The sequence below is a fragment of the Rattus rattus genome, chromosome 3, assembly GCF_011064425.1.
Source record: "Rattus rattus isolate New Zealand chromosome 3, Rrattus_CSIRO_v1, whole genome shotgun sequence".
Taxonomy (NCBI): Eukaryota; Metazoa; Chordata; class Mammalia; order Rodentia; family Muridae; genus Rattus; species Rattus rattus.
The window spans coordinates 222546673-222569802 of record NC_046156.1 but is presented as its reverse complement, the minus strand read 5'-3'; the positions used below and the strand labels follow the sequence as shown (position 1 = coordinate 222569802).

The 23130-nt window shown below is 44.5% G+C and overlaps 1 protein-coding gene across 1 annotated transcript in view; it reads right to left on the bottom strand.

Annotated features, from left to right (window-relative positions):
- Window positions 1-3718: 3718 nt before the first annotated feature.
- The window catches only part of LOC116896097 (ras GTPase-activating-like protein IQGAP2), a 42527-nt gene continuing 23115 nt past the window's right edge, over window positions 3719-23130 (bottom strand). Inside the window, exons 4-8 of the mRNA XM_032897069.1 lie at window positions 12226-12438; window positions 8332-8492; window positions 6301-6438; window positions 5279-5387; window positions 3719-4654 (exon numbers count right to left, since the gene is read on the bottom strand). Coding sequence (XP_032752960.1) covers window positions 4541-4654; window positions 5279-5387; window positions 6301-6438; window positions 8332-8492; window positions 12226-12438 — 735 coding nt within the window. The 3' untranslated portion in view covers window positions 3719-4540. The remainder of the gene's footprint in view (window positions 4655-5278; window positions 5388-6300; window positions 6439-8331; window positions 8493-12225; window positions 12439-23130) is intronic.

Genomic DNA, 23130 nt, shown 5'->3' with positions numbered 1-23130 from the left:
GGGCAGGACCGCCAAGAGCTCAAGCTCACCCTCAGCTACATCGATGCTAGCATGACTTTGACGTCAGTCGGGCTACATGAGATCCCATCTTAAAACAGAAACTTCAGTTCCTGTATAAAGGGATCAACTCTAGGGTGTTTTAGCTTAGAGAGTTTACATTCTAAGGAAAACAAGACAGCTGACTAAGTCCATAGCAGCTGTCTTATATGGAAGTGGAAAGGATGTTCCGTTAGCATCAGGTCATCACAGACTCTCTGTCCATCCAACTGTCCATGGAAAGCAGTACCGGACTCAGAAGGGCATGGGAAGGAGGAATGCTGTCCTCCTCACCCCATGACAGAGCCCTATCTGCTCAGAGTATTGATAAGGCATCGCCAGGCACTCAACCGAGGAGTGGGAAACACAGCTTCTGGAGCAGCTGTTTTCAACCTGTGTGCCATGACCTCTTTGACAAACTTCTAGCTCCAGAAATATTTACATCATGATTCATAACAGTAGGGAAATTAGTGATGAGGTAGCAATGAAAATGATTTTATGCTCGGATAGTATGACAACATGAGGAACTGTATGAAAGGGTCTGAGCACTAGGAAGGGTGAGAACCGCTGACCTAGAGCTTGAAGACTGTTTTAACCCCTTACCAGGTCCTGGCTTCAGTACCAGAGGCAATGGTGCTTTCAAATAGCTAACCGGCAGTAAGATCTAATACACATGAAATGGCCTCTCAGCAGTTACGGTTCTGTGGTTGCTTCTCTAGATGTTTGAGGAACACCACTGACCCCCGCTTAACCACAAAAATCGTAAACGTCACATCATGAAAAGTATCTCTAATTAGTGTCCATACACACACACCCACAAGATACCCCAGGGACCTGTACACTAAAGCCCTGATGGTTTGTACCACACAATGACAACATAGGTTGGTCACTAACTTCCTGAATAATGTGCACAGGTCTTCCCTCCCTGGGGCCCAAAGAGCAGATCGATGGAGAGTGACTGGGGCTGCCATGGTTTTTGCTTTTCAAAGTGCCAGGAATGGGCCAGTTGTCCACATACCTTTAGTTCCCGCAGTTAGGCCAGCCTGGTCTACATAGTTAGTTCCAGGCCAGCTAGTGTTGGGGTTGGAATCTTGGCTCGCTTTCCAGACAGAGCACACCAAGCCAACATGGTTCCACGTGGAAAGGTTTAATGAGAGAAGAAGAGTAGAAGGGGGATAAGTAAAGGAGGCTGGCCACGAGCATGTCGGGGGGGGGGGAAGGGGAGAGATGGAGAGAGAGGAGACAAGGGGAAGAGCAGGGAAGAGAACAAAGAGCAAAGAGAAAGCAAGAGGGAGAGGGAGGGGGCAAGCAGCCCCCATATGCTCAGGTATAGCTTGTTGTTGCCAGGCAACTGTGGGGCAGAGCATACCTGGCTGTTGCCAGGTAGCTGTGGGGGTAGAGCTTAGAATACCAACAGCTAGGAGTGCACAGTGTAAAAACTAAAGTGTCAGGTGTCTAACTGAAGAAGTTAGAGGAATACAGCACTCTCAACGTCCTTGACTAAAGATGTCTTTTGTAATAGTGGAACCACGATCATGTCACAGTCTAGGAACCATCTTTGTGAAAAGCATTATAGTAGTGCCAATCCCAGTGCCCACATAGGAGCCCGGCATAGTGCTGCCTGTCTGTGCTGGGACGGAGGGTGGGTAGACACAGGTGAAGCCTAGGGCCTAGCCAGCCAACAGAGCTAAAAGGCAAGCTCTAGATTCAGTGAAAGACCCTGTCTCAAAAAGCAGGATGGGACAGGGATAGAGGAAGGCATTCAAAGTCGAGCCTCTGGTTCCACACATGTGTACACAGGCAAGAACCACCCACAGACATGCATAAACATGCTCTAAGAGTTGCCTTGGTCATGGTATCTGTTCACAGCAATGAAAACCCTCACTAAAACATTGTGTAGATGAAACTTACCAGAGTGCTTCTACTGAGTCACATTAAGGCTAACGATGTGCAAATAAGACAAAAAAACAAACAAACAAAAAAAAAACAAAACAAAACAAAACAAAAAAACCAAACAACAAAAGCAAGCCACTCCCACAGTTATACATTGTTGCGATAGAATTGTTCTGCAGTATTTGTCAAAAATATATGTTGCTTGGGGATGGAGAGCTGGCTCAGCAGTTCACAGCAATTGTTGCAGAGGACCCCAGTTCAATTCCTAGTTCCCACACAACGGCTTATTCATAGCTCCAGTGCCAGGGGGTCTGATGCCCTCTTTTGACAGCTTTGGACACCAGACATGCATATTGTGTACATGCATGCATGCGGTCAAAACACTCGTATTTAGAGAAATTAAAAAAATTCAATGTAGTCTGAAACAACTATGAAAATAGAGGATTCTGGGGCTAGAGAGGTGGTTCCGAGGCTAAGAGCACTGACTGCTCTTCCAGAGGACCCAGGTTCAATTCCCAGCAACCACATGGCGGCTCACAACTGTCTATAACTCCAAGATCAAACACCCTCACACTGACATCGGTGCAGGCAAAATACCAATGCACATAGAATAAAAATAAACTATATATAAAAAAGGACTCTACTTATCAGAATTTTCCAAATTTTGTTGATTTTAAACTTAAGTTCATTTTTCTCTATTAAGCAGACTTTATAATCCCTAAGGAAAATAAGCCTGTTGAATAGATGAGTAAGGTGCCAGGAAAGGTCTAGCCCCAGGGTCCAAGCTCCTACTATCTTTCTTTCTCTTTCATTAACAGATTGTCTTCTCTTCGCTCCCTGTTTTAACTGGATACTTAGCTGCCTATTTAGAGATCTCCACAGCTTGGATGCGGCTTGTCCCCATTTGTGTATTGAACCCGCGTTGATGTTTGAGTCTCAGTAAAGATGTTGAGAGATGGTGGGACCTTTAAGGGTTAATTAAACCGTAGGAGCTCTAACCTCATGAGCAGAGTAATGTCTTTAAGAGGCTGGATTAGGGTTTGGGGGCAGAGAGGGTTGTTCCATAAAGCAGAGGGGCTCAGCCTTCCCAATGCTGTGACCCTTACAGTTCTTCGTGCTGTGGTGACTCTGAACCATACAATTATTACATTGTTGCTACTTCGTAAGTGTATTTTGCGATACTGTTATGAATCATAATGTAAATATTCTATGTTTTCTGATGGTCTTAGTCGACCCCTGTGAAAGGTTTCTCTGACCCCCAGGTTTAGAAACACTGTTACGAAGCGAGAGTGTCCTGGCTGGTATTTTGTTTCTTCCTCATCTACTGTGAATAATACTGAGCTGCTGGCGCTCCGCTCAGAGCCCTCCAGAACTTGGAATTAAATGAGCATTTTTGTCTTGCAAAGTGCCCAGCCACAAGCACATTTTGTGGTGACCACACAAAACAGACTGAGGGGAGGACCCTGGCTGGCTGGAACCTACTATTGGTCAACAGGAAGTAGGCAAGAGTGGCCTTTGTAATTCAAAGCGTTTTTGTTCCAAACTTCTGCCCCCTTTCCCCTTCTGGTTGGAATCAGTTGGGATCCAGTAAAGGCTGACTGGATCTCTGGATTGCCCATGAATCAGCCCATGGATGGTTGAATTTGGGGGCCCAAGTCCTTCCTACAGCAGCTTCCTCTGTACCCCAATCTGCACAGCTCTGGGTATATGACTTCTTTCCCTGATGAGCCCCACCAAGAGTCTTCTACCTACTGAGTTGGACTCATTAAAACACCCTGAGAAAACCACCTTCATGTAATTAAGTAACATTTATTTTACATAAAACAATTTTCAAAGAATACATTTAAAAACCATCTAGATACTGATTTTATAGCATTACAAAAAAATTGAGAGGCACAATTGAAGTATTCAAATAAAAGGTGAGGGTGAAGGTGGGGGTCTCTACTTGCTATCCACCGTGTTTCCTGCGACTCCTCCTACAGGAGCCTTCCCATGAGGCAGTAGTGCACTTTGAATAAATTGAATAAATCACATAAAATATATACTTTTATACAGAAAGTGTTGCTGTGTCATCACTTTCAATTGCTTATAAAAACTTCATTTTGAATTGCACAAAAGTTCTCTTTAAAACCGATAATTCCCAGAAGGCAGGGCTTAGAACTATATGTCTAAATAATTCATTACAAATTAATTAGATCTCTATTTCTCCACAGATAAAAAAAAAATCTGCGAAGAATTACATCATTTAAGTGGGACATTTAAAAAATTTTTTTCATAGGAAAATAGGTTTATACATTTGTCCCTAGTCAGCTCAACTTTCTCCCCCTACTTTAAAACAAATCACAGGGCGTTCAGAACTTTTCAGACGGAGTACCTGTGCCACAGTACTGGGTGTGTCCCATCAGCCCATCTTGTCTATCCCCCTGCTGCAGTATCCAATTATCAAAAAGGCACGTGGCTACATTCTTCAGAACAGTTTTGGTCTTTAAAAAAAAAAAATCACACATTTATAAGCCGTGATTTCAATCATGTTTTAAAACAAAAATACTAGACAAACTCATTTCTCAAGGCAGGCAGTAGAGAGTCCACGAGTCCCTCAGCAGTCGGCACGTCACTTCCCGTAGAACTTCTTGTTCAGAAGGTAAATGAGAAGATTCACGTTTACTTTCACCTTATCGAACATCTTCATCACGGCCACCCCTTCATACTGCATCTGAAGTAAGTCCTGGAACCAGAGGGAAGGAGGACATCTCAGTGTGATGCCATTGTTTAAAAATGCACCGGAAGAACCAATGACGAAATAGACCTGGCTGATCCAATAATCCCATGTGGCTTCTAAAGCGTTAGTATGCTTACAAATACAGGTGAGCTAGGACTTGGAATCCTGAACCCGTGGCAGCTCCGGGGTTGAGAGCTGCGTTTTAACAAGTTCGTAAGTGACCGTGAGTGGTGGTGTGGTTAGGACACACTGAGAGAATTACTGCCGAGAGTAGAACAAATGGCTGACTGACAGACAGAGGGCTGAGGTTATAATTCCATGGTACAAAGTTAGTTAGTGTGTGTGTGAGAGCTTTTGGGCTTGAACTTCAGCATTGGAAAGAAAAAACTGCATGGAAGAAAACTATTATCAGTTAATATCAGACACAATTTTCGTGCATGTGTGTGTGTGTGTGTGTGTGTGTGTGTGTGTGTGTGTGTGTGTGTGTGTGCGTGCATGTGGAGGTCCTTCTACTATCTGAGTTCCAGAAATTAAACTCAGGCTGTCAGCTCTAGCAGCAAGGTTTGTCAGGTGCTGCGGCGTAGTATGCAAGGAGAGCCGCAATGGCCTCTGGGTAAAACCCCAGCTCACCTGAATATTGAGTTGCACCTTTTCCATCTCAACGCCGAGGAATTTGGATCTGACGTCAAAGATGCCCATGTCCTCAGTAGCTATGATATCGAACATAACATTCTTAAACCTATGGAAAAGGAACAGTCAGACACATGCGATCACAAGAAAACCACTAAAGAAGAAAGAAACCGACACAGTTCAACTTAGGGCCAGTGAGCAGACTGGTGTGGGGATCCCAGGGCAGCCGAACACCCTGCATCATCTTCCACTGCTGGGATCTGAACTACTAATTACAAAGGAACGAGCAGGTGTGATCCTTGGACATGGCCTTATACCCCTGTTGGGACAGCAACGTTCATTAGGTAATCCTCTTTACAGAAACTTCACGAGGCAAAGATGTGTGTTCACAGAGCTTATAGAATCAGATGCTGTGGGCCCGGTCCTGGAAGGAGGAGGGAGTCAGAGAGAAGGCCAACGCCAAAGGATGACTTCTCTTGAGACAAAGGAAGACAGGAAGGATATGCATGAGACTCATGGCCTTCTGCAAAGGCAGAGCAAGGCATGCTCGAATGCACGGTGTGCCTGCTGAGGGCATGTACCGCCATTTCTGTTGGTTCTTCCACCTTGAATTCACATACTCCCAGCACGCTGGTCGAGGTGGTTCTGACCAGGGGCTGTCACGGCTTGTGGTTTTGAAATGCAAACACTGTTTAGTAACTGTTAGTAACTCTTGCACCAAGATCAAAAGGCAGCCTTTCATGCTCATGGCTCTGACTCAGTTCGTTTGAAGGGACCAAGAGAGACCCTCAGATTCATATACTGGACAAACCTTAGGACACATGACTTCTGGCTACACACCCTTCTCAGGACCAATCACATCAGGGCCTGGTGTTGAAGGTCGGGTGGTGGGGTGGTGAGGCGTATGACTAGTGATCTGTAACACAGGCTAAGCCTTGCTAGAACAAACAGACCCTCCAAGCCACCCAGGACCTCCTAGTCAGCTTGTGTATGACTGGAGGGCAATGCTGGCCCCTACTTACTGGTTGGTTTGAAGATCGTCTATGCCCAGCAGGACACCTTTGTCATGTAGTTTTGCTGCCGTGTACCTCACTGGCTTCACTCTCTTCGTTCCTTTGGGTTCTGCTTTTCCATCCAGTTTAATTGATCTCCGAGAATTTCTGAGCCAAAGAGAACAGATGACCTGTTGTCAAGATGTTCCAAATGGTGCAGCAACCGTGGCCAGAGACACCCCACAGTTCAGGGGTGGGGGAGTGGAGGGACTGTACTGATCTTTGATAGAAGGTGACAACGGTCCCCATGCTTTGGAATCACTACCCATGTGGATTTCCTAAGTGACTGAAGTTGGTGTTTAAACTAAAAGGTATGCTGCATTCTCAGGCATACTGGACCAAGTGTCTGTCTTGTAAGTCACTGGAGTAGCCCTAGAGTAATTACATGAACTTGCTGTTCCAAACTGAAGGTATTAATAAAACTGATCTAGCCCTGTTCCAAATATATACTTTATACATATTATGTTCCAAATATATACTTTAAACATATCAGTTTGTATTTTCCAAAATGAGTGGTTTCCATGGTCCTTTGATATTAATGCATGCCTTTGCTACAAGTAATTTCATTTCGCTTTCACAGCTACCCCCAAGAAGACAGCACTCTCAACCTCATGTTAAACATGAGAAAATCAAGATCACAAACTATTAGAGACTCAGAACCCACATTAGGACTACAGAGTTCATGGCTTAAAGTTGCTGTAAAGCTATGTGAAGCCAAACCACTAGGGATCATATTCCATTGAAAGTTTGCTTGATTGATTTCTCTATGGTAGAGTGTTAAAAAAAGACTTGCACAGCCTTCAAGCAAATGAATGAAGACCGCCCGGAGTAAGGTGATGAGGAGACTATAAGGCGGATGAGGAGACTATCTCTTTTCTTCAGACTTCCTATGAGTAACACTATTGATTTTCCTACATAGTATCACTTCCTACTGCTTTTATGCAGAGGAAAGTTATCTGGAAACATCGCATCACACACTTAAGTGGGTAATTAAACTTTAATCAGCATTGACCCAGTCTAGTGATAAGAATAATTATCAGCAAAAGAGTTGTCACTGAGAGTCATTAGATTGTATATAAAAAATCTATAATTTATTAATAGTGGGTATGAGAGAGCTGCCAAAATTTAGCCTATCGTGTCAGAAATGGCTTTAAAAAAATCAACAAAGAATTTTAAATTATTAAAATTTAGGTCATTGGGGCTGGAGAGATGGCTCAGGGGTTAAGAGCACTGACTGGTCTTCCAGAGGACCTGAATTCAATTCCCAGTACCCACATGGCAGTTCACAACTGTTTGTAACTCCAGTTCTAAGGGATCTGACACCCTTGCTTGGATACATGCAGACAAAGCATGCACATAAAATAAAAATAGATTAATTTAAAATTTAGGTCATTAGGTCAGTGCAATTAGCAAGTACCTGACTTATCTAACGCTATCAGGTAAACAAATTCCTATTCATCATAAACATTCTCAAATCAAATAGACATATAGCTGCTGGATAGTTTTATGTCAGTGTGACTCATCTAAAGTCATTTGAGACCTTCAAGTCATTTTAAAGCCAATCTAGGAAACCCCAATTGAGGAAACACCTCCTTAAGGTTGGCAGAAGCAAACCTGTAGGTCATTTTCTTAATGAGTGATCAATGGGGGTTGGGGGAGCCCACTGTGGGTGGTGCCTTCTCTAGGCTGGTGGTCCTGGGTTCTATAGGAAAGCAGGCTGAATAGTCCATGAAGAGCAAGTCAGTGAGTACCACTCTTCTGTGTTCTCTGCCTCTGTTCCTGCCCCAGGTTCCTACTAGAGTTCCCTTACTGATGGGACTGTGGTTAGCACATGCAGGCCAATGAAACCCTTTCCTCCCCGCGCTGCTCTGGTCATGGCCTTTATCAGCGGTATAAGGCAAACTAGAACGATTCCAAAGCAACCCAGGCCACCACCGGTGCTGCAGTCTCCCCAAACAAATCCCAACACTGTGAGTGGGCACCAAGGGGATCTGAACTCACTTTCTTTTCAGGTTGTCTACACAGGTCTTGATGTAGGTGTCATAATAATTAATTTGATCCTCATAAAATGCTGCCTTCTTATTAAGTGCGTGCAGGGTCTGCTGAAGTTTTGACAGCTCAGCCTTTCGAAGCTTGCGGTGGAGTCTTTGATTTCGAATATCCTGAAACAAGTAAAGGGCTATAATGACGGGCTGGAGGGAGCCTGCCTCTCGCTTCTTCTGAAGACCGATGCTTTAGAAGAAGAAAAAACAGGTAGCAGGTCGGTGTATGGCTGCTGATTATAGTTTATCTCAGGCACCTACCTCATTATATATATTAACACAGCCCAACACATTGTTATCACTTTCTGCTCCAATTTTTATTTTAAGAGGGTTACTAAAGTTTATTTCCACCCCCCTCAGTGAGAGAAGTAGACTAGGGAGATGGATCAGTCAGTCAAGAGCTCTCCCGAGGATTCGAGTTCAGATCCCTAAGCCTTACATAACAGCTTGGCACGGTAGCACACATGTGTAGCCCCAGAGCTTGGGGGCAGGCACAGGGAGACCTTGGGGGCTCACTGGCTAGCGGGATAGTTAGCTGAAACTACTGTGAGATTCAGGTTCCAGAGAGATTGGTCTCAAAATTAGGGTAGTGAACTATGAAGAATGGTATCCAGTGTTAACCTCTGGATTTCATCGGCCTACTCAGAGAAGAGTATACACACACACACACACACACACACACACACACACACACACACACCACACACTTCACACATACTCAGCACACACACACACAAAACACCACCCCCCCCCCATACAGCAGCCCCCCATACACACAGCACACACACACACACACACACAGCCCCTCCCCCACACTTTATAGACAACCCTCCACCCTTAATATGAGAACCATCAAACAGTTTTAGGAAATAAAAAAGCTTTTAAAAAGGCAAAAAAGGCTGGGTTGTAGCTCAGTTAGTAGAGTGCTTGCTTAACAGCATGTGTGACGCCTTGGGTCCGATGAGTGAGTGAAGCCCAGTGGTGTCCGCCCGTCTCCCCAGCACTCGGGAGGTTGAGGCGAGCAGTTGAGAAGTTCAAAGTCTTCCTAGACGAGATGACAGGCAAGCTAGAGAGCAACTGGGAATCTCCCATCGGAGAAGGAAAAAGGAACGCAAAGAAAACCTTAGCTAGAGAAATGTGATTTCTTCAGACTCTTTTGAACTTCCCTCTTGGAAGAATATTTTAAGCCATAAAAAGGTTAATGTTCACATATGATCTCAGTTCATCGATGGCTCTCCTGACTTGAGAAGATTGAAAACTGGCTCCATTTCTATAGCTCCGCACTGGATTTGTGCAAGGAGTAAAAATACAGAGGAAAAAGAAAACTGCCTCTGTAATGAGCATAGTTAGCCTTTTACTACTCCCTAAGCAATGTAGGGAACACATATTTACACAGCACTTAAATTGCATTCGGAACCTTAAGCAATTACATACTATTTGGGATATGACGTAGAGTATATGGGAAAGACATCCTTATATGCCAGTATATGCCATATAGTGTATATGTCTATATTATACATGTATATATAGTATATGACATACAGTATATGCCAGGCATGATGGCACATACCTGTTGGTCCCAGCCACTTCCGAGGCTGAGACAGGAAGGCTGCTTGAGCCCGGGGTGAGTCAGTCTGGCGACGTGGCAAGACACATTTGACTTTACTTTTAGTAAAACACGGGCAGGGGGACCTGAGTAGCTCACACGCAAACATTACCCATTTCATGTAAGAAACTTGAGCACCCATGGATTCTGGTTGTTGGCTGGAATCCAAAACCCAGTTCCCTCCAGATAGCAAGAGAGGACCATACTTAGATTTAAATAGAATTCCTAGAATATGGTTTTTGTCTTTCTGCTCATAGATCCTGGGAGTCGTGTTAAAACTGAACTTGAAAAAAAAAATGAAAAAAAAACAAACAAAAAAAAAAACTGAACTTGAAGATCTAGGTTTAAAAAGGCATTCAGTGACAGCAATGGAAGGAGGCCCTTGGTCCTGGGAGGCTTGATGCTAGCGTGGCTGGAGCAATGGGATGGGAGAGTGTGGGTGGGTGGGGAGCACCCTCATACAGGCAAAGGGTAGGAGGGAGGCGGATGTGGGATGGGGGCATCATTTGGGATATAAGCGAACGGAATGATTAATTAAAAAAAGTATGAAAAGATTAACCACAAGGAAATAAGGGGAGCTTAAAACGAATTCTAATAAGTACTTGTTGAGACTCTTGGATAATGATTAAGGAAAATCTGAAGCTGAATGTGTTTGAAAGCTCTGAATAAATTCTGTATAAATAAACGGGGCTCAAACTATTCAGGGGCACTCTCTTGAATGACAAAAAAAAAAAAAAAAGTCATTCAGTAAGGGCAGGAGAGTTCTCAGTAGGCAAAGTGCTTGCCATGCAAACTGGATGACTTGTGTCTGAGGCCCAGAACCCACATAAAAACTCAGATGTGGCAGCATTGCAGCGCTCCTTCTGTGAGATGGGAGGTGGGAACCAGGAGTTGGCTGGAAGCTCCTGGGCCAGCTACCCTGGAGGACTCTGCACAGCAGAGACAAAGTGAAACTGCCTCAAAAAAGGTAGGAGTTGTGAACTCACAAAGGTTGTCCTCTGACCTCCCTGTGCATACACTGTGGTGCATATGTGCTAATACTCGTTCAGACACACAAGCGCTCTCTCTCTCTCTCTCTCTCTCTCTCTCTCTCTCTCTCTCTCTAAAATTTAAAAATAAGCCAGTAAGCTATGAGAACATTTTACTTGAAATGTTGCCTGTTTCACGATGATTTTCCTTTGAACAGATTAAAACCAACTGTTGCAGGAATTCAGAGGCACATTCCCAACACCTCCTGAAATAAATCTTCATTAATAAACAGAGCTTTCTCATTGATTGCAAACAGCCCTGACTTCTCTGTCTCATAATCTCAAAGAAACTATTCTCTATCAAACTTTGAAAAGAAAGGATAGCTTCTTTAGATTACTCAGGGCAAGAGATATAATCCTTCTGCTAAAGCGACCATAATTTTCTACCAAAGAATCAGACCGCTCATTTAACTCCAGGGCTTGACAAAGAACATGTTCCTCTAATTATTTAACTGATTTTAAGCTCAGACCCACACGGATGTATACATTTGAATGAAAAAAAAAAAAAAAAATGTCCTTTTACCCAAATATGTCCTTCCTTATCCTCAGCAAACAGATCTCAACCATTTCCTGTTTCCTTGCGCAAAGTTGAGATCACTTTCCCAGGACATTCTCAAGTGCAAGATGTGCCGTGAGAAACAGAAACGAACCTTGAAGTCTGAGCTGCAGTAAGGCTCAACTGCGTCAAAGCAGATTCGCAGGGACATACAGTTACCATCTCAACGGCAGCTCCCAAGAGCAATTGGGACTTTAGGGCAGTGAACAGTGAAAGAAACAATTGTTTCCCAAAGCATCATAAAACAAGCAGGCAGGCAGGCAGGCGGGCAGGCAGGCAGTAGGTAGCCCTGACTTAGAGTTGTTTTTTTTTTTTTTTTTTTTTTTTCAGAGCTGGGGACCGAACCCAGGGCCTTGTGCTTGCTAGGCAAGCGCTCTACCACTGAGCTAAATCCCAACCCCCTGACTTAGAGTTGTAACAGAACTCACTGCTCATTACATTCCCAGAGTGTTTACCCTGGTGCGTTTGACTCTCCTCCTGGCCTGGGGGGGTTGTATCTATTCCTTATAGAAGCCACAAATCCTCAAAACCTTTAAAATTTCAGAATACTAAGGAAAACAGGAACTCCGTATGCTCCTGTGAGTCCCCAGGTCATCTCCCAGGATGCCCCGCATGTGCCAGCAAATGTCTACGTGGGAAAGGAAGAAAGGTATTTCCAGACACCTTGGCGATCTCGTTGAGAATGTCTTGGTACTTGTTTTTGGAGGACACATGTCCAGTCTGCTCCAGCGTCCGTAGATTCCTCTGGATCTTCCTCTTCTTTTGCTCAAGAGGCAGGCTCGCATCTTCAATCACTGCTTGGCTCTGCTTCCCTTCCTCCAGGGCCCTGGAGTCTGCAACAGCACGGCTCTCCATGTCTTTGGTGTGCTCTAGTTCCTGAAAGAGAGAATGTCAACAGGTCACGCTTCCTCCGATCTCTCCAAGTCACACATACGAAGTCTAAAGATTAGCACCTGGATAGGCTCTTTACGGTTTTGAAGGAAACTTTGGGAGAAAAACTATTTCCAATTAAGAAAGCAAAAAACAAGACAAAAAAAAAAAAAAAAAAAACAACAATAAAGAAACACAAACGACGATAACAACAATAAATTAAACACAGAAGTAATACTGGGCCTAATTTGGCCAAAGCTCAAAGGTGCTGTTTCCTTGCCAAGGTGACCGACTGTCTTAGTATAATTATTACTTTGTAATTCCCTGGATGAAGAATCTCAATTCCTGGGTAGCCCGGTTGAGAAAATGAAAAGTACATCTTGCACTGACACGGAGCTCTGAGCATCCACGGAGGTCTCGCCAGCCAGCCTTGCTGACAGACTCCTAAGCCATTTAACTGCAAGGCAGCCAGAGCACTTCCTTCTCATCCCAGAGTCCCTCTCACAGTAACCATGGCAGAGTTCCTTTGAGCCACAGGGCAATGATATTCCTGCAGGTGACAGTTCCTGTGCGCATGGCGTGCACACAAATGAGTGCTAACCGGCCAGTCTGTCCGAGAAGACAGTAATACGAGGCGACTGGTGGTCCGTTTCACTGCAAGGACAGCTGACACCATAGATCAAGTCTATGGTGCAATTGTAGTGGAGGAATAGGGCATCAGGGCACGGAAATGGCTTACTGGGCCAGCAGTAAACAACAGGACTGCGAGGCGGGTGATATACTGGATGTGTGTCAGGTGCTATGGCATCTGCTTAGCATGTTCCTCCCTAACCTCTGTCTGGGAATTAGAAACCCTTTTACAGGTAAGCACCTGAGGCCCAGAAAGAATTCTAAGTGGCCAGTCACAAGCTAGGGGGCATGAAGGTGTACAAGAGACCATACGTCTGTGTATGGTCTCTGCCACTTAGGCTACAGCAGAGCTAAAAAACAAAAAAAAAAACCTTTTATCTTAAATCAGTATATTTATACATCCAGATTGCTTAAAAACATTCGCACATAAGATAGCTTGAAGTTTTGATTTTTTTTTTTTAAGTGAATCTGGAGACAATGATTTCTTGGCAACCCATTACATTAAGAACAAGAAATTTATGAGCACAACCCATTAAGAAGTAATTAGGCAATTCTGTTAAGTCGATTAGGAAGTGGCAATTATTGGCACTAAAATAATAACACGGGGATTAATTGATTTATTTCAGAATGAACCAAACCATTTTTTTCCCTCTTGTTGTTGAGACAGCCCAGTCTAGCCTTGAACTCCCTGTGCCTTCTGTCTAGTGCTGTATTACAGGCACGTGGCCTCACACATCCAACTTTTTTCTTTGAGTCTTATTAATGGAGCTCTGGCTATCCTGGAACTTATTATGTAGATCAGGCTAGCCTCAGACCACAGAAATCTGTTTGTCTCTCTGCTTCCCAAGTGCAGGGATTAATGGCATTAAATTTCTAATCTCAGACTGTCATGAAAACTGAGTTGTTTGTGCAATGTAAGGACACCAGGTCACCATGGACCTCACTTGACACACTTGGGGAAAAACCTTTGATTGTGCTGTAGACTCTCTTCTAAGTTATCTCACACACAAGGATTTTGACATCCTATCAAGCAGCATGATTTCTTCACGGATATATCCAGCCACCTGCTGAATGCTGAGACAGAGCTTGCATGGTCACACCCAGAGTCTCTGTTCCTACTGTAGAGGAAAACAAAAAACAAAAAAACACCTTTGATACCCATTCGAGAATGCCTCTGCCAATGGATATTCCACGGTGGTTCAGATGTGAAGTCCATTGTCCACACTAAGATTCCCTATGACAGTGAACATTTAGTGTGAACGCTAGCCACCGCCATCTCTATTAACTTATTGTCATACATGTAAAGATTAGTCACCTGCCACGCTCAGTTGCTGGCGTCTCTAAGATTTCCATCAGTGTCTCCCTGGCTGGTTCGGACCACATCAATGATCAGCTTTTGGTCCTTACAAAGGGGGAAAAAAAGAGAGAGACAGATGTTCAGACAGCATTTTTTTTTTTTTTTTTTGGAGCTGAGGACTGAACCTAGGGCCTTGTGCTTAAGCCTAAGGCAGCGCTCTACCACTGAGCTAAATCCCCATCCCCCCCAGACAGCAGTTTTGATGCACAAAAATCTGCTTCTCTCCTAGGGATACATTAAGCAGTTTCAATGATTTCCTAAAGTGACGTGTTCTTGCTTAAACCGCCTAAGAGACTGCAAACGCCCGATAAGCAGAGTCTGGGTTTTATATGCTAATCCAGTAAGATTAGTCTCTCAGTACTGCACACTGATACGGCGTAAGATTCCTTATGGAAATAATTTTCTTTCCTTTAGGACAGATTAGGTTTTTGAAGGCAGCAGGGGATGATGCTGTAGAGACGTCCTGCTGCTGTAAAAGGACAAAGGAAGGCCTGCCTGCCTGACTTCTGAGCCTGTAACACGTCACTAACTAAATTGCTTCCGTTTGCTCCATCGAGAAAGTAGAAGCTGGTGTGAAAACCTTGGAAGCAGGATTCCCCCAGAGCCTTTGGAGCTTTGGGCTTTTAGTGAGCCCAGCAAAGGACGGGAGTTCAAGGACACGGAGATTGACTGACAGGTGTGTGTGTGTGTGTGTGTGTGTGTGTGTGTGTGTGTGTGTGTGTGCGAGTGTGGCTCACACACTGCATGGAAACCAAGAACAGGAGAACTGTTCCAGACAAGTTCAGGGCCTACAAACCACCCTGAAAGTGCTGAACCATTCATTCTTCCATAGGGGCTCTTTAGCAATTGGCTGTCCCTTTTAATTAGGGATTGGGTTATGTAATTACTTCGAAGGTGGGGGCTGGGGATGTATCTCTGTAGAACACGCGTGAGGCCTTAAATTCCATCCCCCATACCAGAGATGCCACACAGCAACAAGATAAAAACCCAAAAGGGCAAACTTCTACCTTTGATCACTGTTACCTACTGTGGGAAGTCTACTATTTGAAAGAGGCTTTCTCTCAAAAGACAGAAGCATCAACACCGGTCAGATCTGTGGCTTTCCTGCTATCACAGCCCGTCCCTCTGAACTTCAGGGCTGTCCAGAGGGATAAGAAGCCTTCCTTAACCATGCAGGAACTGTTCATGCAGCATGAACTGAAATGGGGAAATAAGTCGTATTCTGAAGCACACGGGTGGCTTCTTCTGAAATCAGTCCTGGTTAACCCACATGTGAGATTTTAGCGCCAGGAAGATCCACTAAGCCACTTGCAATTCTATTTGGCCTCTCTCCGTTTCCCATTCTCGCACGTCTTCACAAGATGGGCGAGCATGACAGGCTTCAGCTTTTCTCCCTTCTCCCTGGTCTCTGGAGAGCGATTTCCTCTAGCCCTGTGACCCTTGCCTGCTAGGGATTTCCAGGCTGTCTGAGAATGCGTAGCTAAAGACTCAGGGAGTCAAACGCTTGGTTTTGCTAATTATAGGCCCCCATAGGGCGATGGCAGTGTTCCTGGGTGGCCAAACCTCAAGGAAGCTGCATGACCCTTCTACACACACACACACACACACACACACACACACACACACACACACACACACACACACACAAGCTCCTCAATCATCATCAGGAGTGAAGGAAACAGAGATTTAGTATCTAGCCCAGGCTGGCCCCAAATTTGAGATTCTAAGTATTTAGATTACAGGCAAGCTCCCCGTGCTTGGTCTTTAGGTAAAGAAACACCCGGTTGGAAACAAAAAGCTCTGGATGACTTCAGAACCATCAGCACTGAGTGATTCTTAGTTGAAGCAGCATTCTAGCAGCTATATTCAGTTAAGCACCAAATATAATATCATTTATACAGGCTTCCTGGGATGAACACTGTTTCTTTGCTCAGGAGTTTACCGAAGGATACATTGCACACATAACTTTGTTGCTATTGTTGTTCTTGGAATTCTAGATGACCTCAGGCCTGTAGATTCATTGCCAAAGTTCTTCTACCTTCTCAGTCTACATCTAAGCCAGCACCTGCTCCAAGCACAGGATCTCAACTCCCCCTCCTACTATGTAAGGGCAAAGAGCATTGTGGACAGGCAGGTTGAAGGTCTGAGCTCCCCCCAACCTCCTCGGCTCCTTTCCCCTCACAGTTCCTGTTTGATCCTTGTTGCAAGGGCCAGTGCAAATTACATAATCCTTATAGGTTGTTTGTTTGTTTGTTTTTTTTTTTTTTTCTTTTTTGGGCATTTTTCACATTTTGCTAAACAGCGCTCTACCACTTAAATCCCCAACCCCGTTTGTTTTGTTTTAATTTTTTAAAATGGAAACAATTTTTGACAGAAAGACATCCTGTAAAAACAACTCATGTTTTGGGGTCTGACAGATCAGGTGAGGAGCACCTGCAACCAAAGAGAACTATATTACACAAGATGGCAACCGCTGTGTCAAATACCACTGGACCCCTAAAGTCTGCTGGACCAGGTGGATGTGTAGTGCAGAAAGCACATTCTAAGTTAAAGACGTATAGGGCATGAATGCACACAATTCTCCTTAACAATCCTTCCATTCACTTCTTACAGAAATGAAAAAAAATTTTTTGATTCACTGAGTTAAATAGAACATAATTTGGCTTAACAAAAAAAACACTGGCATATGAGGGGTATATGATGGGTAGTGACCCCTGATCTGATTACTACAGATGGCACTATGTATTGAAATGGCACTACATTCTATAAGTAGAAACGCTCATCATGCATCATTCTTAAATGTGTAAATAAACACCAGAAAATGAAAGACAAGAGATGGTTTCACCTGAGTCCTTTCAGAATGTGACTTTTAGAACATTTAAGTTTCTGTATGGATCCTACTAAAAATTTTTCTTTGAAAATGTAATAGTTCAAACATTCCATTCTTCGACTGAAGCTAGTAGTCTGAAGACCTAGTTAGTCATGGGACCTCCAGCACAAGGAGGACCTTGGAAGACAACCCACTGTCTGAAACACAGATGGGGTTAACAAAGAGCTCAAGTTTAACTTGGTGAACAGAGAGATCATCACACTTGGGCTTCTAGCATTGCTACAGAAGACAAAGGCGAGCTTCTCTGAATTATCACGGTTCCTTATCTCCCTGTGGGAGTTACCTGTACCTCCTACCATCCCCCACCTCCTGTCTGTGCTGTGGATGGAACACCAACATTCTCTACCACTGAGTCACATCCAAGTCACCATCCAGCTCCTTCAGCACCTTTCAAGATAAAGCTCCTGAGGTCTTTAAACCTTCTCAGAGAGGAGCATCTGCCAGGAGTTCACATTTAGCCCCAGATTGGTTGCCAATGCCTTTTGAAATTACCTCTCACCCAGTACAAACCCTAATTTTTCTAGCTGTGTGTTCTAGCCGGTGTTGTGTACCAGCCTGAAGAATGTTCAAATATCTCTAAGACAGGCTCATCCAAACACGAAAAGCCTCTAACTCTAGGGAAAAGAATTACTGAGGGAGAGAAAGAAAGCCACCAGGAGTTTACTCATGGAACTTGACCTTGGTAAACACAAGCATTAAAGCTCTGGGTTTGGCTCTCACACTGATTCTGTTTATCTATTCACAGGGTGCCCAAGGACTGACACAGGCGTGCTTAGGGTTCAGAAATGTAGTAGTGTTAAAATTGCAATAATGCTCCAGTACATACTTTCAGCCACTGAGGGACTCGGCCAGGGTAAACTGAGGGGTGAGAGGAATGTCTCTGGTAGGAGAATGGCTAATGAAACAGAACCAATGGAAGGAGAAAATTCCTAAGAGATGACAATGTGGTGTGGCACCACACTAAGTAGGACTAAACCACAGATACTGGCTCAGGTCAACACAGTTCTGTGAAAAAGCAAGCTGAATCAAGTTCTAGGGTCACACGTTTTGATATGGATTGAGTTGCCAAGTTGAGATTCACAGCTGTATAATTCTTTATCATTTTAGAGACGACAGGGTCTGTACCATGGTTTTCATTTCTTCTTTCTAGAGCTTTAGGGGCTCTGTACCTTAGGGATTGCAAAACTTTGTGATTAGAAAATGGGCTCTGGAGGACTTAAAATTATCTGGACTAATGCTCGATTCAGAACTGGCGTGTTGCCCAGGAAGGAATTTATCTGGTTATCTGTCTTGTCGCCTGTTCTCATCCAGGAAATTCTGATGCGTAGCCTCCATCCTCACAGGTTCCTGAGAGTCCTGTAAGCATTAACGTGCATGCGCGCACACCTGAGCACACACACACACACAGGCACACATGCCATACACACACAGACACACACACCCATACATACACACACACCCATACACACACACACACACACACACACACACACATATACCCATACATACACACACCCCCCAGGCACACACACCACCCATACACACACACAGGCACAGTACATAATACACACACACACACAGGCACAGGCACACACACCCATACACACACACACACACGAGACAGGCACACTATACACCCCCACATACACACACACACACCCCATACACATCCCACACACCCCCCCCACCACCACACACACACACACACATACACACACACACACACACACACACACATACAGTGCTGTTTCTCCTCCCTCTCCCCTCTCTTCTCTTTAGTTGACTTCTCCTTTTTTGGCGATGTGCTTTCTATCTTAGTTATTTATAAGTTTGGCACTAGTCTTTTACTATAACTTCGTCTGCGACACGTGTGCTTGGTGTCTTCAGAGGTTGAAGGAGGCATCAGCCCTGAGATTATATGTGATTTATGACTTCCATGTAGGTGACTCAAAACTCAGTTCCCCTGCAAGAGCAACAGTGAGTGCTTCACTGCTAGCCATCCCTTTAGCTAATGACCTTTTTATACAAAACTATATCCCCTAAACATAAGAGGCAAAATATCGTGAATCACAAGATCTGCTAATACAGATAACAGAAGAACACTCTTAGAAATAGCAGCAACTTCATTTAAAGATAGGTAAAAAGCAGGTTTCTTCTCAGTACTGGACCTATGAATGCTTGGAATACTGTCTATGAGCCCATGAGAATGGTAAGAATATGGACAGGGACAATCTACGGAGGTGACATGTGACTGCTCTGCTCAGCAACCGCGTGTGAGAAGTTCCAGCATCTACTAATCGTTGGGAATTTCAAACCCAAAACCCTAAGCGAAATACTCCCCCACCCACAAATTACTCAGTAATAGAAAGAAAAGAAGCGGGTGACAAGAGCATAAGCTTCAGAACCCCTGTAGTTGGTGGGGGCTTCGACATGGTGTGACCACCATAGAACAGTATTCTAGTGGGCTACCAAAGCTATGCACAGGAATACCATCTGAACCCGGCAACACCTTGAGTATGCGACCAAAAGGAAGTGAAAAGGGGATGGCGATTTAAGAAAGCAAGAAACTGGTATGAATGTATATATAACAGCAGTAATAACTAGTCACTAAAAACTAAAAACGAGTATCCTGAAAAGTTGATGGCTGTATTATATTGCAAAAGTCCTAAAATGACACACACTGTGCATTTTTAAATGACGAGAGTAAAACGCTTTATGCTATGCGTGTCTCAAAACCTCTGGCCAGCTCCATTCGGCACGGCCACGGAAGGAGATACTGTAAGCTGGCAGATGGGCCAGGGAGCTGAGTCTGTAGTGCAGGCCCAGGGTGGGAAAGGCAGCAGCACTTCCCAGGCCCGGCCGTTCCCCGGCGTGCCTAATGGGTATGGTTTCATTTGTAAAATTCGAATTCCAAGAACGGGCTGAACTGCGGTGACTCCTGTCTTCAGTAAGTGAACAGCATACGCTGCTCAAATGATTTCATACTTTGGGTGACCCAAACTGGGATTTCTATTCATCGGTGGAGACATGAGAGTTGACAGCACTGAGAAAATGGCATTCAAACAACAGACAGAACCAATTAAGAGGAAATTTCTTCCCGTTACTTATAAGGACAGGGCTTATGAGCTTGTGGGAGATCTGTCTGATTTCATTTGCATGGCAAAACCGTACCATCTGCCTTCCAGTTATCTGGGTAATTGACTCAGAGGAAGTCAGGGAGGATGTTTCTTCCTCCTTTCTCCCCCTGGTCTGTCCTGAGCTGTCAGAAAGTTCAGCACAACTTGGCCCCTCGATGGCACAGGGCTGCCCCATGCCTTGTGAGGGCAGGGACATGGCCCTATCTTACAGCTGAGCCTGTGTCCTGGGGCTGCACTGTGTTTGCCACTGCCAGCCTCAAGCCCTGGAAGGCAGAGTTGATGCTGGCCTCACAACTGCTGGGCCCGGGCCCAGCCCCAAGCCACCCGCGTGGTTCTCAGGTGAATGAATCATGATTTGACAACAAAAGAAACAGGCATCACCAAAGCAATACAGATCCTGACACGGCATACCTAAGATGCTTGCGGCAGTCACCTGAGTGGTTGAGTAGCTGGTGAAAATCAAGTGACAGACAGAATGCTGTCATTCGCTGGGCTTTTGTCTCAAGTGCAAACATCAGCAGCAGTGAAGACGCAGAACTCAGAACGCATGTGTGTGATGTCATACTAGTGTGCGGTGGGTTTGGCCTAATGTTGCTTGTCTTCTTACGTCAATTTGGGTCCCCCAAATTGTTTGCACAAGAGTCCGCGGGTTCCCATGTAAGACACTGAGGGACCCTACCCCCAGTTGGTTCTGATTGGTAAATAAAGTTGCCAGCAGCTAAGGGTTGGGCAGGGCAGACAGAGGTGGGACTTAGAGCATTCCTGGGCTAGGGATGGAGGGAGAAGGAGAATGAGATTTGCCAGGCCAGGAGAAGGAGAAGCAGAGGAGAGAGACCATGCCTGGGGACAGAGTGGGACAGAAAGCACAACCGTAAAATGAGCTTGGAGAAGAGCAGCCAAAGGGCTGCCCAGTTCAAATCTAACATGAATGAAATACTCGATTTGGTTAATGCTTGGGATTATTGCTGGAAGTGAGCCACTGGGCTGTTTTAAATAAAACCAACAAAACACAAAGCTGTACATATGTCTTTCATTCGGAACACAGAACATTGGGCAGAGTGAGGTGCAATGTACCAGGATATGTTAAATATTTAATACTACATTAGCATGCCTGTTCCTGTGTGCACCCTTCCTGTCTTTGGTCTCCACATCATCCCAACATATGATGCTCAATGGTACCCACACACATTTCTTTGGTTATTAAGGTCTGAGTACTGTGCTGTTCAGTAGAGCTTTGTTGGTGCCACGTTCATTTATAGTGCTTGGCGGGTGAAATCTCTTTTCTACCTTCTTATCAGAGAACACAGTATTTATCTTCATCTGAAAGAAGCAGAGAGAAGCGGGAGGAGGTAAAGATCCTGTGCCCGAAGGAACCACCTAGAACAGGGTATGGACCCTAGCTCCATTCCTCCTGGATTCCACAGTGCTGGAAGGGGCCATGCACTACCACAAGGGAAGTAGTCATGCATTACTGCTGGGAACCCTGTGAGCTCTGATAGTGTAGCCTGATTAAAGCAAGATAACTGCTCAGTGAGGTGAAGCAGTAGTCCCGAACATTAGCAAGTAGCCAGCAGTCCACTCCACAAAGATGGAGCCTAGGTTTGATAACATTATTGGACCAGAACCTATAAGCTAGAGCAAGTCCTAAATTCTAGGTAAAACCTACTACAGTTATTCTACTAATGGAAGACACAATTATAGGACAGCCTTTAGTAACCTATCAGCATTATACCTGTATGCTAGGCACCTCTCAACACTTATCAGAGAGAAGCTTCTGTTAGTAGATGATACTTTCGGCAAGACCCAGCTGACAGAGGTATAGAGAATGAGAGCAACAGAAGGCTCAGCACTAAATGAAACACACTGGCAAGTGAGTCACGAATCCAATTACATTACGTAAACCTGAGCCATGGCTGACTTATAGGCTGCTATTCTCATATTTAGTCTTCTCCCTAAACGATCATCCGCTGGTTTGATGGATACATGGTGTACTTCAATATGTACATACTCCTAAGTGACTTATGACCCACTTCTGGCACTCCAGCCTGCTTGAGCCTTCCGTGGTTCAGCTCACGCTGCTGCAGACACCACCTTAGGCCCCAGACTCACTTTTATCATGAGGCTCCTCATCGATAGCTCGCCATCCTTGGATACTGCTAATTTACTGTCAAGGAAAGGAGATCAGTCTTGAGAGCTGATTTATGTGTTTTCCTTGTTAGGTCATTAGTCAACGGCTCCCCTGCAAAGGAAAAAAGAACAAAACTGTGTTATTTTTCCAGCCTGTTCCATGGTGACTGCCTCACATATGAGATATGGGTTCTAAGGAAAAGACAGACTAGAATTACATTGAAGATTTAGCCTGCAAAGTCTGCATGGTCCTAAATATCTGGACTGGGTTTTGAAGCATTGATAAAAACTTAAATAACGTAGGTGATACAAATATTCAAAAGAACACATTTAAAAAAAAGGGAATCGTAAATAAAAAAAAGAACCCTTGGAAAATACAGGATTTCTTTGGTATTCACATTTCATGTTTTCGTAAGCAGATTTTTAAGTCTTTTTCACATGCCCCTACAACAGGAACAGATCATTTTGTAACCTGAGATGCAAGGAATTACAGAATTTTAGGGAGGAGAGTTCTGAGGATTGGTGAAACCAGGCCCTTGTGCACACGTTAAACGTGG